Source organism: Cetorhinus maximus, chromosome 3 (genome assembly GCF_964194155.1).
Source record: "Cetorhinus maximus chromosome 3, sCetMax3.hap1.1, whole genome shotgun sequence".
In the NCBI taxonomy this organism is placed as follows: Eukaryota; Metazoa; Chordata; class Chondrichthyes; order Lamniformes; family Cetorhinidae; genus Cetorhinus; species Cetorhinus maximus.
In genome coordinates, this window is record NC_135881.1 from 107,733,023 (window position 1) to 107,750,078 (window position 17,056).

Sequence of the window (17,056 nt, forward strand, 5' to 3'; positions counted from 1 at the left end):
TAATGGGGCAGTTGGATAAAACTAAATGGCTTTTAAGCAAATTTAGTTCCTAGAAAAGTCATGAATATCATACATGAAATTCGCCAAATTAACACCATTATGTTCTCTAGATGCTTTAAAACAGCACAAATATTGTCACAATTTTGAAGTTTTAACCTGCTGCCCTCTCCCCATTTCACTGCTCCTCTCCCCCACCAGGGCTCACTCATTGACTCCCTGTCCCCAACAGCTCTGGTTTAAAATCCTCACATTAAAATCCCTTAACAGCCTCACCCCCCTCCCTACGTCCAGAACCACAACTCATCTCCCCACCCCCATCCCACAAAAAAACTCTCCATCTCTCTATCTGCATGTTCTTCCTTCATGCAACAAGATCCCACATTCTAGAGCTTTTTTTCCTAAATTCCTTCAGCTTGCCTCCAGCTTTAACACCACCTTAAAAACCTTTGACAAAGTTTCTTGTCTCCACCAGTCACCACTTCTGCTTTAATTTCAAACTGCCAGCATTCACAGTATTATGCTTTGTCTAATATTTTATCTCCAGGTCTATTTATCCCTGTAAAGTGCCATTGGATATTTCACATACCACCATTTAACTTAGTTGTCCCACCTCTGCTCCTTGCAATCCCTAACAAAAATCTATCAATGGCAGACTTGAAAGTTCCAAATTGGCCCACCAGCCCCAGCCATTTCTCCTGAAAGGCGCTACATGCATGCAAGTTGTTGAGATTTGAATTGCAATGGCCATGTTTAGGTAACTGGGTTGTGGGAATCCCTCTCCTTCATTCATTTTGGGTTTTAAATCTACGTGGTCTTGCTGTTGTTTCCCCTGCTGTTGGACTTTGCACCTTAGTCCCGCCCATAAGGGGGTGAGGGGCATGAGGGAAAAAGCTTCAAACGTGAAGGCGACTTTTACTCACACTTGGGTGCTTCTTGGCTTGAGTTATCATGAGCCGGAACATTGCTACGGTCTAGTTTGGGCGACGGCGGCTCCTGCTGTCTAGAGGGTAGGGGGATTGACTCCTACACCTGTCACTACCCCAGGACCCACACCAAGTTGGCCAGCACACTGCCCAGCCAACGGGCTCCAGGTGAGAGGGAATGGGCGGAAAGAAAATGACCCTGGCCAACTCTGGTGAAGATCCAAATCACAACACAAAACATATTCTAATACAATAACATAATGTGAAAAGGCAGAATGAAGCTGCTGCAATTCTAATTCAACTTTGCCCGGCAGCTATCCAATTGAACCTTGAGGGTCCTCCCGGCTATAACGGGAATATAATCCAAAAATACACCGGTCAGGAGGCGGGGCGGGGAGTGGCTCAGTGATTGGTCCATCCGGCCTGTGGACATGGCCAATCAGGGATTGCAGTGATTGACTGAGCCAGAAACTGGCGCAGAACCCAAGCAGAATGAGGCGTGTCTTAAAGGGTGAGGGCGCCTTAGTTCAGTGGTCTCTGTTAACTGTTTTGTACAGTGGAAGCAACTGCCCACTTTATTTTATCATTAATAGTAGCTCAGTTATTCAACAGTAACAAGTTTACACCAGTGGTGCAGCCAAAAGAAGGAACACAACAGAATGCAGGATCAAAGTTGCATCTGTATATTCAATGGTGTCCTGTTATTGCTTCAAAGTATCAACAACAGTTCATAAACCTTTAATGTAATAATGGCATGTAACTTCTGAGCTCCAGGGCAGTTCCAATTGCAAAGAAAAAGAAGAATTAAAACGACTTGTAGCTTCTGGGTAACTATTGTACTGACCTCCCGCGACCCCCACAAGAGCCTCATATAGCCCCCTCGGCCCCCCCATGGGACTCACCCCACGACCCCCCCCCCCCTCCCACCCCTCAACCCACCACAGGAACACCCACCCAACTCCCATGGGATGCCCCTACCTCACCTGACCCACATGGGATCCCCTGACTGTGCCACACCCCCAACTGCACGCATCCCTGCCCCGATTACACATCCCTCCCAGATTGCACATCCCACCGACTGCACATCCCCCAATTGCATCCACCCCCCCCCCCCAACTACACCCTGCCCAACTGCTCCCCTATCAACTGCACCCCTCCAACTGACCCCTCCTGACTGAACCAGCCACTGACCCCTTGACCCCAATGCCCACCACTGTTCAGCCAAGAGCCCCAACCATCTAACCACCCCCCTCCAATCACCTGACACCCCCCTCCCCAACCAAATCTTACGTCTCCCTGGCTTGAAAGTGACTGGACTTTTAAACTTTGATTTACGGCAGCTTGTGCCATAAAAAAAGGACGTAGCCTCCTTGCATCTGACTCTGCAGCTCTCGACTGAAGGCCTAAGGAGCACTGCTCAGTTCTCATCAAACCAAAGGCGGAAGTTTGGGCATCACCTGGATTTCCAGGTAGGAATGTAGGAGCAGAGTGGCAATCCAACTCTGATTGCCACTTCGCAGAAGTTCAGGCCCAAAGTGTCTCAAACCACTTCACAGGAGTGTTATAAAGCAAAACACTGAGCCACATAAGGTGACATTAGGGAAAATTAACAAAAGCGTGGTTAAAAAATTACACTTTAAAAAGCATCTTAAAGCAGGAAGGAGTGATAGACAGATGGAGAGGTGTAGAGATACATTCTGGAGCTTAGGTTCTAGGCAGCTGAAGACACAGCTGTCGTATAGGCGTGTTCGGCATAGGGTTAATATGGGACTGGAGAACTGTATCGCCCACAGTATGATATAGAGAGAGACACATGAAAGTAGAGAGAAGACAGCGGTGCAGGGAGAGTCTGAGAGAAGTTGGTATGATGATAGTACCTAGATAGGGCTTTACCTTTGAGATGTGTATATAGTTGTGTATTAACATTATGCAGCTTATTTTCAACCACACAAGCTTCCAGGCCTCTTAGTGAGATAGCAAACAACCTTACAACATGGTGGCAGCAGGGGATTGACACCAAAATCCCAAGGCAGCTAATGAACGAGCCCATAACCTTCGAGAAGCTGGAGAAGGAACCCAGGATCTCAAAGCTTGAAAAACTAATGAAACTGAAATTCTGACCCATGAGAAATGCACCTGGATCGAAGACACAGCTTGAGATCACCTAGAAAAGCTCTATTGTCAGATTTGATCGAAGGCAGAGTTGAAGGGCCTAGCCAAATCACAAGAAGAGTGAGCAAAATTCAAACAAATGCTGAACTAATCTTTTAAAAATAATCACTAATCAGGCAGAGCATACCGATTGTTTGACCAGCGCAGCTGAAGGAACACTGCAGCTGAGCCAGGAGTCATACTACGAGGCGGCCATGCTCAAATGAATGGGAAAAAATAGTTTTTAAAATGACAGCCAAAGCCTAAAATCACCTTGCTATCAGGTTTTTAAGCTTTAAAAAAAGTACCTGGCCCAAACAGCTTGTTTGAAAATTTCCTGCAGAATTGATTAGTTTAAGGAATCAGGCCCACAATTGGTGTGAGTGCCCACTGAAACAAGACAAGCATGGGAGGAAGAGAGAAGGGAATGGTTGCTGCATTGCCTTTTTGAAAGAAAGAAAAAAACAAAGCTGTACTCCTCTGTTCTTAAAAACAGCCACGGATAGTAAATTAAATCTACCAGACCAATTTGAAGTCTTGCAAAGAACAAATCAGATGAAAAATTGGGCGTCATGGAGAAGAAGAAAAAATGAGAATACAGGAGTATAACAGGATTAAGTAGGAAATCAGAAGAAGTACACTTTAATATGTTATTTTACTTATTTGGTGAATTTGCCGACAATGTAATCATAAGACAATGTAAGGATGAATCCTTAACCACATTTGGTTAGATATTAAAAGCCTTTTACAAGTATTTTAAACTCCAAGTTGTGGAGAGTACAGACCTTAAAAAAGGTATCAAACACTCCCAATGAAGCACCAAAAGGGCAACGAGACTCCAGGGTGAGGGAGACAATACCCAACAAAACATAAGATTCTTGCAGACCATGTCAGCATAATGAAGTCCATGAGCCGAAGAGTTTAGTGAGGCTGAGAAGCAGCCGAAATGCTTAAAAATAGAGCTTATTGAAAATGCTGACACATTACCCACACAGCAACAGCAGGTGGCAGTGCAGAGTGAGCATATGGCTGTGAATGAAGCAAAGTTATCTGATGTAACCCAAAAGCAACAAAACCTGCAAAAAGAAAATGAAGCTATTCTACAGGACAATGTTTGTTTCAAAGCTGAGTTGGAACAACTCAGCCAGATGTATAGCCAGGCACACCAACAGGCAGAAAAGGCACTCAAAGAAGTCACTGCCCTGAAAGACTCTTTGAAGAATCAATATGTGCTCCTAGAAAAACATGAGGATTTGAAAAGGATGTTGAGTGCAACTTCAGAAAAAGCTGCGTTGGAACTATCAGTAGCGACAAAGCAATGCACTGAAGTGCAGCATGAGTTGGCAAAAGGTCAACAAGAAAATAAACAGTTGAAAGAATAGCTGATTCTCCTTCAAGATTAAATGCAAAAGGTGTGCATAATCCTTCAGCAGCATGAAGAAATGAAGACTGCCTTGAACAACAGAATAGAAGAGCAATGGAACAAAGTCAAGAAGACTCTGTTGAATTACAAGAAAATTCAAGATGAAGCAATTGAGCTTTGCAAAGGAAAGGAAAACCCATTGAAGGACCTCACACATTACAAGGATCCCTCAGGTCAAAGTTTGTTCCTCTGGAAGATTATGAAGAGAAGCAAAATGAATTTAATGTCATTCTGAAAGAATTGAAGAACCAGTTGGCAGAGAAGACTCGGTAATGGTCAATATTCCAGGAGGGAGCCAAGAGATACAGGAAAGAGACTGAAGAACTGATGAACCAGCTGAATGGAAAAGAGGAGGCATTGAAAGGAAAAGCCATAGAGCTTTCCAAGCTGTAAGTGGATAAAGAAGCCATGAGTTGCACAATTACAGAACTGAAACAAGTTAAGACTTTGCCGGAGACAGACCTGGCCAATGGTGAACCAAAATGAAGGACAAGGACAAAGCTCTGCTGCAGGTGGAGAAAGAAGGGACAGAAATAAGATCGATATTACGGACAAGAGTGGGGGGTGGGATTAATTTAAACAGCCATGATTTCTCCTCTCATCACTCATCCATAAATAGAAAGGTATTTTTGATTTGCTTTTCTCCCTTTATAAGTGGGTGGCATATTTCCAACCCCTCATTTTTGGTGTGATCCAATTTCTTTTAATAACCCCACAGCAAACTCATGATAGGGCAAACTCAAAGGGTCAGTTTATTTGCACACATTCAAACACGGGAGGAAGGTCGCAACATAGCCACCTGTGCATTCATCCAATAAAAGTGCAATTGAGAAGGAAAGATTTACAGAACAAAGACCATAGAGAAAAGAATTATAGTTTCACATGAGTACAGAGTCCAGAAACAAAGTCCAATGGCATATTCCTTCACAGAGGTCAGCAGGCTGAACTGATGCTGGATAATTCACTTTTACAGTAGGGTTGACTTCCATGATGAGATGGGCATGCAGAGATGAGTCCATCCTGTAGGTGATAGTACAGAAGTTCCATTCAAAACAGTTTGGATGGGGCCAGACATTCAAGCCTGAACAGAGCCTCATTTCTATGCTGCTGCTAGGTAGATGGAAAGATGGTAGACTGAGCGTTGCAGCTCCAAAAGGCAATATTACTGGTTCCACCAACCAGGGGGGGTCATGTCACATGACTCCCACCTCTCCACTTTGGCATTGACAAAGTGTGTGCATTCCTTTGCCTGGGTCCCTGAGATTGTTAATGTTCCATTAAGTCTTGACTGGGACGTTGCAGGGTCATTTGTCCTAGCAGACCAATTGGCTCCGGTTGGCCAGGCCTGGCCAGTTGCTGAGCTGAATGAAAAGCTTAATCAGCTTGAAAAAGAATTGGAAAATAAGAGAATAAACAGATATTTGCCTAAAATTGTGAAGCAAGTGGAAATGAAGGTTCCATTTTTGAAATGTCAACTTATAGGAAGAACATGGTGGACCCCACAAAGGAAAAACCCAAGTCCATTTTATGAATGAATAGAGCAAACATTCCCTCCAGAAGTAATGGAATAAGCAAATGGTCTCTGATCATAGAAGTCAGATGACTGATAAATAGAAATTCAATACTAAAGAGCACAAGAAGCAAACCAGATGTTGAAACCTAAGTTTTTGAAACACCAATTTAAATTCAGAGCCAACAAAGCTTGCCCAAAGCAACTGAGACTACCGCTCCTCCAAACGTGACAAGAATAAGATCTGGAAGAGTAGACAGGCCTACAGACCGTCCGAAGTAATAAAGTCAGAAGCTTGAGGGGAGAGAAGGGTTAGCACATAAAAAAAGATTGTACTGTAAATATGTTGGTTAAAGACTTGGGGGGAGGTGTATAAGGGTGTTTGGGCAGAGCAAGGGTTAATGTGGGTCTGGAAAACAGCACCACCTACAGTATGATGTAGAGAAACACATAACAGGAGACAGTGGTACAGGGAGAGTCTGAGAGAAGTCAGGATAATGATAGTACCTAGATATGGCTATGCCTTGGAGATATATATTTTGTTGTGTGTTAACAATAAACAGTTTATATTCAACCACACATGCCTTCAGACCTCTTAGTGATATACCAAGCAACCTTGCAACAACAGCCACCAATGGTAGAGCAACTAAAATCGGGATATTCAAGAGGCTAAAATAAATAAGCACAGATGAGTCAAAGCATTGTTAAGTGAGCAGAGTTTACAAGGATAGGGAGGGGCAAAACAATGAAGAGAGTTGAAAACAAGGGAGAATTTTTAAATCAAGACATTGCCTGACTGGATTCCAACTTGGTCAGCTAGCACAGGAATGATTGTGAACGGGACTTGGTACAAACTTGGACACAGGCTGCAGTGATTTGGATGCCCTCAAATTTATGAATAATAGAATGTAAGAGACCAACCAGAAATGCATTGGAATGGTCAAGTCTACAAGTTGCAAAGGCATGAATGAGGGTTTCAGCAGGGCGAAGTCAGGTGATGTTACAAAGGTGGAAATAGGAGGGTTTAGTGATAGCAAGGATATGTGTTCAGAAGCTCATCTCGGGGTCAAATATGACTAAGATAACTTTGGTTGCAAACAGTCTGGTTCAGTCTCAGACAGTTGTCAGTCAGAAGGATGGAGTCAGTAGCTTAGAAACAGAGATTGGAGCATGAACTGAAGACAATGGCTTTAATATTCCCAATATTTAATTGGTCATTCAGTGTTGGATGTCAGAGAAGCAGTTGAATAATTTAGCAACAGTGGAGGAATTGCGCGAGGTGGTGGTGAGGTGTCATCACATACATGTGAAAACTAACATTGCGTTTTCAGATGATCTCGCCAATGTGCAGGTATGTGGATGATAATTAGGAGGGGGCCAAGGATAGATTCTTGGGGGACGCCAGAGGTAACTGTGCAAGAACAGGAAAAGAAGCCATTGCAAGTAATACTCTGGCTATGATTAGATAGGTAAAAGTGGAACCAGACAAGTGCAGTCTCACCCATCTGGAAGACAGTGGAGAGGCTTGGAGGAGAATGTTGTGGTCAACTGTCTCAGAGGCTGAAAATAGGTTGAGAAGGATGAAGAGGGATTGTTTACCTTCGTCACATGGAATGCAATTTGTAAATTTGATGTTAGCTGTTTTGGTACTGTGGCAGAGACGGAAACCTTTTTTTTATTCATTCACCAGATGTGGGCTTCACTGACTGGGCCAGCATTTATTGCCCATTCCTAGTGGCCCTTGAGAAGGTGGTGGTGAGCTGCCTTCTTGAACAGCTGCAGTCCATGTGGTGTAGATACAGCCACAGTGCTGTTAGGAAGGGAGTTCCAGGATTTTGACCCATTGGAGCTATTTGACCTGATTGGAGCTATTCAAACATGGAGTTCCGGGAAATATGGGTACAGATTTTGCCTCAAAAATATGTTATAATTTATTATATGAATTTAAAATATAACAAATGAAATAAAGTCAATTACTTCATGTAGGACTTTTCTTGGTTAATCAATACAACCTAAACTTAATTTTAAGGATTTGTTCCTTTATTTTGAATATAGCGGCCTTTGAGGCACAAAATATTATAAATTCATCCAGCCTATCTTCTTTAACATGACATGGAAAAGCAACAGACTGGCACTGACTGAAATAGTATCGATCATGTTGGCATTCACCTAACTATGATTGGATGGTCCTAAGTTCTCATTGCCTGTACTCTGGGAGATTTTGTTCCTCTGTGGTTTCTGCAGTGCTAATGCAGATCTATGGTTTATTACAGGACACGAGAAGGTCAACTGTCAAACTTGGAGTCTCCTGTGAATTCCTACACTCTTGGCCTGCCTGAAATTTTCATTGAATTTGAATGTATGTTTACTGCCAATTATAAGCTTTACTTTTCAGGAGTCTGTGAACCACATCCAGTCTCAAGGATCTGCTTAGCGTACATTTTATTCTTGGGTGGGATGCTGTAGGGTATTTGATCCATTATGGAAAAATGTATAGCTGATAACAAATTCTTAATTTGCGTAGGGTCTTCAACATAATGAAACATTCCAAGGTGCTTCACAAGAGCACTTTGAAACAAAGTATGACACCGAGCCACATAAAGAGATATTAGGTAGAGGTAGATTTTAAGGAGTGTCTTAAAGGAGGGAAGTGAGGTAGAGAGGCAGAGAGTGTAGGTATGGAATTTTAGAGCTTCAGGCCTAGGCAACTGAAGGCACGGTCATCAATGGTGGAGCAATTATGACTGGGAATGCACAAGATGCCAGAATTGGAGGAGTGCAAAAATCTCAGTGGGGCTGGATAAGATTAGAGATAGGGAGGGGCAAGGCATGGAAGGATTTGGAAAGAAGGATGAGAATTTTAAAATCAAGATATTGCCTGAGTACAGAAAGCACAGGGGTGATAGGGGAGTGGAACTTTCTGCCAGTTAAGACAAGGGCAGCAGAATTTTTGATGATCTCAGGTTTACGCAATGTAGAATGTGGAAGACCAGCCAGGAGTGCATTGGAATAGTTGAGTCTAGAGGTAACGGAGACGTGGATGAGGATTTCAACAGGAGATGATCTGAAACAGAGGTGAAGTCGAGCGATGTTATGGAGGTGGAAAAAGGCAGTTTTAGAGATGACACAAATATGAGTTCGGGAGCTCATCTCAGGATCAGATGTGACATCAAGATTGCGAACAGACTGACTTAATGCCAGATTGTTGCCAGAGAGATGGAGTCGGTAGTTAGGGAACGGAGTTTGGAACAGGGACTGAAAATAACGTGCGTGTATGTATATATTTAGTTACAGAAGCGTACTAAACACTTTGCATAATGCATTTCAAGGTTCTTCAAATCATGAGTTAAACAAATATCGACTTTGGGAGAGCTGATGCAGAGTTACTAATACAGTTTATAATTATTTTAAGGTGTTAATCTTTATTACCTTTAATTCCCATGGCCATTGTCACCAAAAGTAATTACTTAAAACAAAGGCTTTAACATTTAAAAGGATATCAGAAATAATTTAATGATTTGAAGTTGAGAAACATTATACTGACACCATCTACTGCAATATTAGTTTAGAGAAATAGTTTTGTTAATGATTCCTTTACATCCTTATTTTTCTATTAATTATTTTAGATATTTTTCTATTCCAGGTGGGGAGTACTAGCAGTTATGAATCATTCCATTAATCAAATCAAATTTACACCAATGGCAATATAAATTCAGTTTTAAAATTATAGTATAGTCATGAAATCTTGTCATTGCACTACTTCCACTGAGATTGAGTCAAAATGGTAGCCCACTGGTGGAGTAATATGCCAACTCCAATATAACTGCTAGAGTTCATTCAATTGACCTTTGATAAATTTGATAGCTGGGTAATAATGAAGTTAAGCTGAAATTACCTTGATTCCTCATATCTGGTTTACTGGTATTAGGAACAGAAAAAGAAAAATGTTCTCCTCACTTTAGTACAGCATTTCTTATAGGTTAATGAACACTGGCACCAACCCAATTTATAAACAGCAGCACACCTGCACAGTAACTTTTGAAGCAATGCACTCATGTGAACAATTTTTCATTGTATTTAAGCTGGATCCACAATTTTGCAGGTGAAGATAGTAGCTGAGGAGCAGCAAACATACAAACACACATTTGCATTAGGAGCAGGAGTAGGCCATTTGGCCCCTCGAGCCTGCTCCGCCATTCAATAAGATCATGGCTGATCTGAATGTAACCTCAACCCCACATTCCTGCCTAGCCCCAATAACCTTTCACCTCCTTGTTAATCAAGCTCTGCCTTAAAAGTATTCAAAGGATCTGCTTCCACAGCCTTTTGAGGAAGAGAGTTCCAAAGACTCACAACCCTCTGAGAGAAAATGTTTCTCCTCATCTCTGTCTTAAATGAGTGACCCCTTATTTTTAAACAGTGACCCCTAGTTCTAGATTCTCCCACAAGTGGAAACATCCTCTCTACATCCACACTGTCAAGACTCCTCGGGGTCACTTAAAGGTTTCACTTAAGTCACCTCTTATTCTTCTAAATTCCAAAGGATACAAGCCTAACCTGTCCAGCCTTTCCTCATAAGACAACTCGCCCATTCTTGGTATTAGTCTAGTAAACCTTCTCTGAGCTGCTTCTTACGCATTTACATCTTTCTTTAAATAAGGAGACCAGTACTGTACACAATACTCCAGATGTGGTCTCACTGATGAAGCATAACCTTCCTACTTTTGTAAGCAATTCCCCTCACAATAATGATAACATTCTATTAGCTTTCCTAATTATCTGCTGTACCTGCATACTAACCTTTTGTGATTCATGCACTAGGATACCCAGATCCCTCTGAATTTCAGAGCTCTGCAATCTCTCACCATTTAGATAATAAGCCTATTTTTTATTCTTCCATACAAAATGAATGATTTCACATTTGTCCACATTATACTCCATTTGCCAGATCTTTACCCACTCACTTAACCTGTCTATGTCACTTTACAGCCTTCTTACATCCTCTTCACAATTTACTTTCCTACCTATCTTTGTGTCGTCAGCAAATTTAGCAACTATTCCTTCAGCCCCTTCATCCAATTTATTTATATAAATTGTAAAAAGTTGAGGCCCAGCATTGATCCCTGTGGCACACCACTCATCACATCCTGCCAACCAGAAAAAGACCCATTTATGCCAACTCTCTGCTTCTTATTAGCTAGCCAAACTTCTATCCATGCCAATATGTTAGCCCCTACACCATGAGCTTTTATTTTCTGCAATAACCTTTGATGTGGCACTTTATCAAACAGTTGCTGAGACATCAGGATAAAGTACTCAGAAGTTGTTAGAAGCCAGCAGCCAGTGATGCAAAAGAGCATCCATCAATTGTTTTGTTGTGCATCAAGTAATACCGATGCATTAAAATGCCATACAATTGAGGGATTATAGGCTGCTGGCTGCTTTCTGGATAATAGTGATTGACGTTCATGATGATGTTCTTGTGGTTAGTTATCAACTGAAAATTAATTGAGTTTAAAACCTTTTCTTCATGATGGCTATGGGTTAATAGAAAAGTTCTGATACCCACATGTTTGACTCTTTGCACTTGAGGGAATTAGGCTAGCTATACAAGCTGTGCTTCCTGTACTCATGATAGTTCCTTTCCACAGGAAAAGTAATGAAGGCATCAATTGGTATAAACGGAGAGTGAATTTGAACTTGCAGCAGCAGGTGGGTTTGAAAGCAAGAGAGGGGGAGGGGTTAAAAGCATGGAAATTGAGAGTGCTGACTTCTGCATTTAACTGCAGTGCGTTAGACTGCTTGCGAGCAATCTCTTTCAGAGAAGTGGGTTGTCAATTGCAAAATGTTAAATACTCAATTATAGCATTACTAACATGACATTTAAAAATTAACTGTGGTTACATGTGTTTCCAAGTCTTCCTGAAATTGTTCTCTGATCTAATCTTGTGGCCACAGTATTTAGATGAGTAGTCCAGTTCAGTTTCTGGTCAATGGTAGCCCTGCACCCACCAACCCAGGATGTTGATAGTGGGATATTCAGCAATGGTTATGCCATGGATGTCAAGGGGAGATCATTAGATTCTGTCTCGTTGGAGATGGTCATTGCCTGGCACTTGGGTGACACAAATGTTAGCTGCCGCTTATCAGCCCAAATCTGAATGTTGTCCAGGTCTTGCTCCATATGGACAAGGACTGCTTCAGTATCTAAGAAGTTGCAAATGGTACTGAAAACTATGCAAGCATCAAAGAACATCTCCACTTCTGGCCTTATGATGGAGGGAAGATCATTGATGAAGCAGCTGAAGATGGTTGGGCCTAGGAACTCCTGCAGCAATATCCTGGGACTGAGGTGATTGGCCTCCATCAACCACAACCATCTTACCTTGTACTAGGTATGACTCCAACTGGATCTGGTTTTCCCTCTGCTACCCTATTGACTTCAGTTTTGCTGGAGTTCCTTGATGCTACACATTCAAATGCTGCCTTGATGTCAAGGGCAGTCACTCTCACCTCCCCTCTTGAGTCCAGCTCTTCTGTCCATGTTTGGACCAAGGCTATAGTGAGATGAGGAGCTGAGTGGCCGTGGCAGGCTATTGCTCTGTAAGTGCCGCTTGATAGCACTGTCAACGACACCTTCTATTACTTTGCTGATGATGGAGAGTAGACTGATGGGGCGGTAATGGCCGAGTTGGATTTGTCCTACTTTTTGTGGACAGGACATGCCTGGGTTTTCTTGATATCACGTGGAGTGAAGTGAATTGGCTGAAGCCTAGCATCAGTGGTGCTGAGGGCCTCAGGAGGAGACTGAGATAAATCATCCACCAAGATATTTCTAGCTGAAGATGGTCAGAAATGCTTCAGCCTTGTCTTTTGCCCTGATGTGCTGAGCTCCCCTATCACTGAAGATGGGGATATTTGTGGAGCCTCCTCCTCCTGTTAGCCATTTGATTGTCTACCACCATTCACAACTGGATGTTGCAGAACTGCAGAGCTTTGATCTGATTCATTGGTTGTGGGATTGCTTAGCACTGTCTATTGCATATTGCTTTCACTGTTAGGCATGCAAGTGGCCCTGTGTTGTAGCTTCACCAGGTTGACACATCATTTCCAGGTATGCCTGGTGCTGCTACTGTCATGCTCTCCTGCACTCTTCATTAATTCCTTGACATGATGGTGATGGTAGAGGTAGGTATACATAGGTATATGCTGGGTCATGAGATTGCATATTGTGATTGAATACAGTACTGCTGCTGCTAATGACCCACAGCACCTCATGGATACCCAGTTTTGAGTTGATAGATCTGCTCAAAATCTATCAATTTAGCAAGGTTGTAGTGCCACACAACACAAAAGAGGGTATCCTTAATGTAAAGATGGGACTTTGTTTCCATAAGAACTGTGCTGTGGTCACTCCTACAAATAGTCATGGACAAATGCATCTGCAACAGGTAGATTGGTGAGGATGAGGTCAAGTAGGTTTTTCCTTCTTGTTGGTTCCTTCACCTCCTGCTGCATGCCCATTCTAGTAGCTATGCCTTTCAGGACTTTGCCAGCTTGGTCAGTAGTGGTGCTACCAAGCCATTCGTGGTGATGGACATTGAAGTTCCCCACCCAGAGTACATTCAGTGTCCTTGCCACCGTCAGTGTTTCTTCAATTTGGAGGAATACTGATTCATCCAAGTGGGGTGGGGGAGGTAGGTGATAATCAGCAGGAGGTTTCCTTGCCCATGTTTGACTTGATGCCATGAGATTTCATGGGCTTCAAAGTCAATATTGAGGACTCGCAAGGCAACCTCCTCCCGATTGTATACCACTGTGCTACCATTTCTTGTGGGTCTGTACCGCAGGTGGGGCAGGGATGGTGATGGTAGTGCCTGGGACATTGTCTATAAGGTAAAATTTGATGAGTATGACTACGCCAGGCTGTTGCTTGACTAGCCTATGGGACAACTCTCCCAATTTTGGGACAAGCCTCCAGGTGTTAGTAAGGAGGACTTTTCCGGGTTGACAGGGCTGGTTGTCATTGTCATTTCTGGTGCCTAGGTAGATGCCAAGTGGTCCATCCGGTTTCATTTCCTTTTGACTTTTCTGTAGTGGCTTGCTGGGCCATTTCAGAGGGCATTTAAGAGTTAACCACATTGCTGTGGGTCTGGAGTCACATGTAGGCCAGACCAGGTAAGAATGGCAGGTTTCCTTCCCTAAAGGGACCTGAGTGAATCATTGAGTTTTTACAACAATCGACGATATTTCCTGGTCACCATTATTGGGACTAGCTGTTAATTCCCAATTTTTATTAATTGATTAAGTTTAAATTCCACCAGCTGCCATGGTGAGATTTGAACCTGTGTCCCCAGAGCATTAGCCTGGGCCTCAGGATTACCAATCCAGTGACATTACCACTGTGCCTCCGTTCCCCTCCACATGATGAGAACACAATGGCTTCAGGGGGCTGAAGACATAACAGAGAAATAAGCCAAAAGATACTGTTACATTCCCCGTAGGGACCTTTAAAAAAAAGATTAATTTCCCAGCGCCCAGTGGAAAGAATAACAGGACATGATTTTGTGTTTTGAGACTTCTGCTGTAACAAACAAACTAAAATCAACATTATAAAATATACAAAAACATAAAATAGATGAAACATTACTTAATGGGCAACCAATATATCAAACTACAGAAAAGGTACTTCCCCATTAATTAATTAACATAACCAAAATACTTTATGCCATACTCCCAGCAGATATTTAGCCGTGAAGATTCAGTTCCAAGCTCCACCTGGCTTTTCAGCAGGCTCCCTTTTCCCTGCCACAGTCTTCCAGGGTCCATTGAATATTATTCCACTCAGTTTTATGAGTAGCCTTGAACTGACTTCCAGCAGCAAGGCACACACCAGCGACTGCTTATTCCTTAAATCTCCACAAGTGTCATCTCTTTGAATAGAGAACCAGTTCCCACCAGCATCCTGCTTGATGGCTAACACAAAAAAGTATTTTCCTCTGCCATTCACAGCAGCAGTTGTTTCTGTCTCCTCTCCGAGCCTCTCAATCTTTCTGTCTCTGTCCAGAAAAAAAACAGCTGACCCTCTTTTGTGTTATGGTGTGAAATCTTGTCACTTGGTTTCCTATAGGTCCTGGCTACAGATCACATGGGCCTGTCTCCAGGCAGAATTAGTATGATCACACGTTCCTCCATTTAGAACGTTCTGTTTTACCTTAAATTAAAAGGAAACCAATTAAAACATAACTTCCCTCTCAAGGCTCACATTCATAACAATACTGAAATCACACACCTGCTTTCTTGCTTGAATTGTGTGAAACACTTTGTTTACAGTATTTATGCTGAGAGATTACTTACACAACCTTAGAAGTTATTTTCACAACTTTGGAAGTTTGCACATCTGATTACCACTTTGGAGCTATGCGCTATCAGATCAGCATATATCGTGCTTATTCTGTTTTAATTTGAACCTCAGATGAGGACCAAAATTATCTCCAGCATCAACAGCACCAGCAAGAGCACCAGAATATCTGAAATTCCACAGGAGAAAGGGGGCGTTGTTATGACCAGAGGAGGAGGAGTAAACTTGCTCCCCTTTATTCAGTCCCCTCGGTTGATCACAATAAAAGTTTTTTAAAATTTTCTTTTCCCTGTAAATGCCTTCTTCAATCCAATCAAACCAGGTTTTCTTGTCAAAGAAAGACTCAGTTACTAATCCCAAGAAGAAATAATAAAAGACACAACAACATACATGTAGATCTCAGAAGTAAGAAAAGTTAAAGTCCAAATAAGTTAAAGGAATATACAACTAAGTCCTTTGTTTTTCCTGAGGCACAGATTGTTGAACGTTGCGGCCATTTGAAGTTAGCTAGTTTCCTTTAAAATCCTGGAGTTGATTTGGAGTTCAGGTAACTGCACCATGTTGGAGTCAATCCTCACTTCAGAGAGACAGAGAGAGTGATTCCTTACTGCTTCTTTCAGCACTTTTTGCAGATGATTTTGACTTTATTCTCTCTTTGTTTCTGGCTTGGAAATAAACAGTTCTTAAACCTCTTTTTTATATATTCCAAGAAGGAATTTGATTAACATGTCTTGCAGTCATTGTCGTCGAACAAGTAATCGCATTTTTGATCTTTCATTCCAGAAACTTCTAACACATTTCAAGATAGTAGAAACCAACAGGAGATGGGATTATTTTGTCTTCCACATGGGGTTTTGAATGTCTCTCGGGTATCTGGCTGGTTAGCAGTTCCCATGGTCTTGACAGAATTACAGTTGATTAAGGTCCAGTACTGTGCATTCTTAATGAGCCATAAATTTCAACGAGCGTCAGAAAGTGCTGGCCCACAGAAATTAGAAGAAATAAATGCACACTTCCCTGATCTTGAAAATTACATTGACCCTTCCGTTTGCCAGATCCTTGGGGCCTGCATCAAAAGATTCCTCGCAGTCCCAAGCGAAGTGAAGCTCCGGTGGATTCAAGGAGGCCACACCCCCTTTTTTACAGCACTTGCTGCCGTCAAGCAGGTAAGTTTAAAGTGTCAGTGAAATTGACAGGCCAGGGAGAAGGTAAGTGTCTAAGGTAGGTGGATAGGATTTGGGGGATGGGGGGATCAGGGATCCGGGTGGGTGGGGGGCGTGTGGGGGTGGGGTGGGGTGGGGATGGGATCAGTCAGAGGTCTGGGGGATAAGTCATAAGTTTGTAGAGGGTGGGGGGGGTCTGAGTTCAGGAGGGTGGGAGGGTGGAGGGGTGGGGGTTCAGAGGTTGGGGTTGGGGTGTTGGAGATCAGGGGTTGGGGAATCGGTGGTTGGGGGTGGGGGGGGTCAGAGGTTGGGGGTGTTACGTGGTGGGGGGGTTTGGGGGAATGCCATGGGGGTTGGTTGAGGGTGTGGGGAAGTCCTGTGGGGTCGGTCTGAGTCTTTATAATAGTTACCCAGAAGTTAGAAGAGGTTTTAATTCTTCCAACTTTTTCTGAGTAACAATTGGTGTAAGCCTGGAGGAACCATCTGAAGTTTACGATTTAAACCGCATTTTCGTATGGTTCCCAG

The 17,056-nt window shown here is 42.7% G+C and overlaps 1 protein-coding gene across 1 annotated transcript in view; it reads right to left on the reverse strand.

Moving 5' to 3' along the window:
- LOC144678841 (cytochrome c oxidase subunit NDUFA4-like) overlaps nucleotides 1-1,266 on the reverse strand; it is a 33,367-nt gene extending 32,101 nt beyond the window's left edge. Inside the window, exon 1 of the mRNA XM_078538815.1 lies at nucleotides 921-1,266. Coding sequence (XP_078394941.1) covers nucleotides 921-962 — 42 coding nt within the window. The 5' untranslated portion in view covers nucleotides 963-1,266. The remainder of the gene's footprint in view (nucleotides 1-920) is intronic.
- Between the last annotated feature and the right edge of the window lie 15,790 nt (nucleotides 1,267-17,056).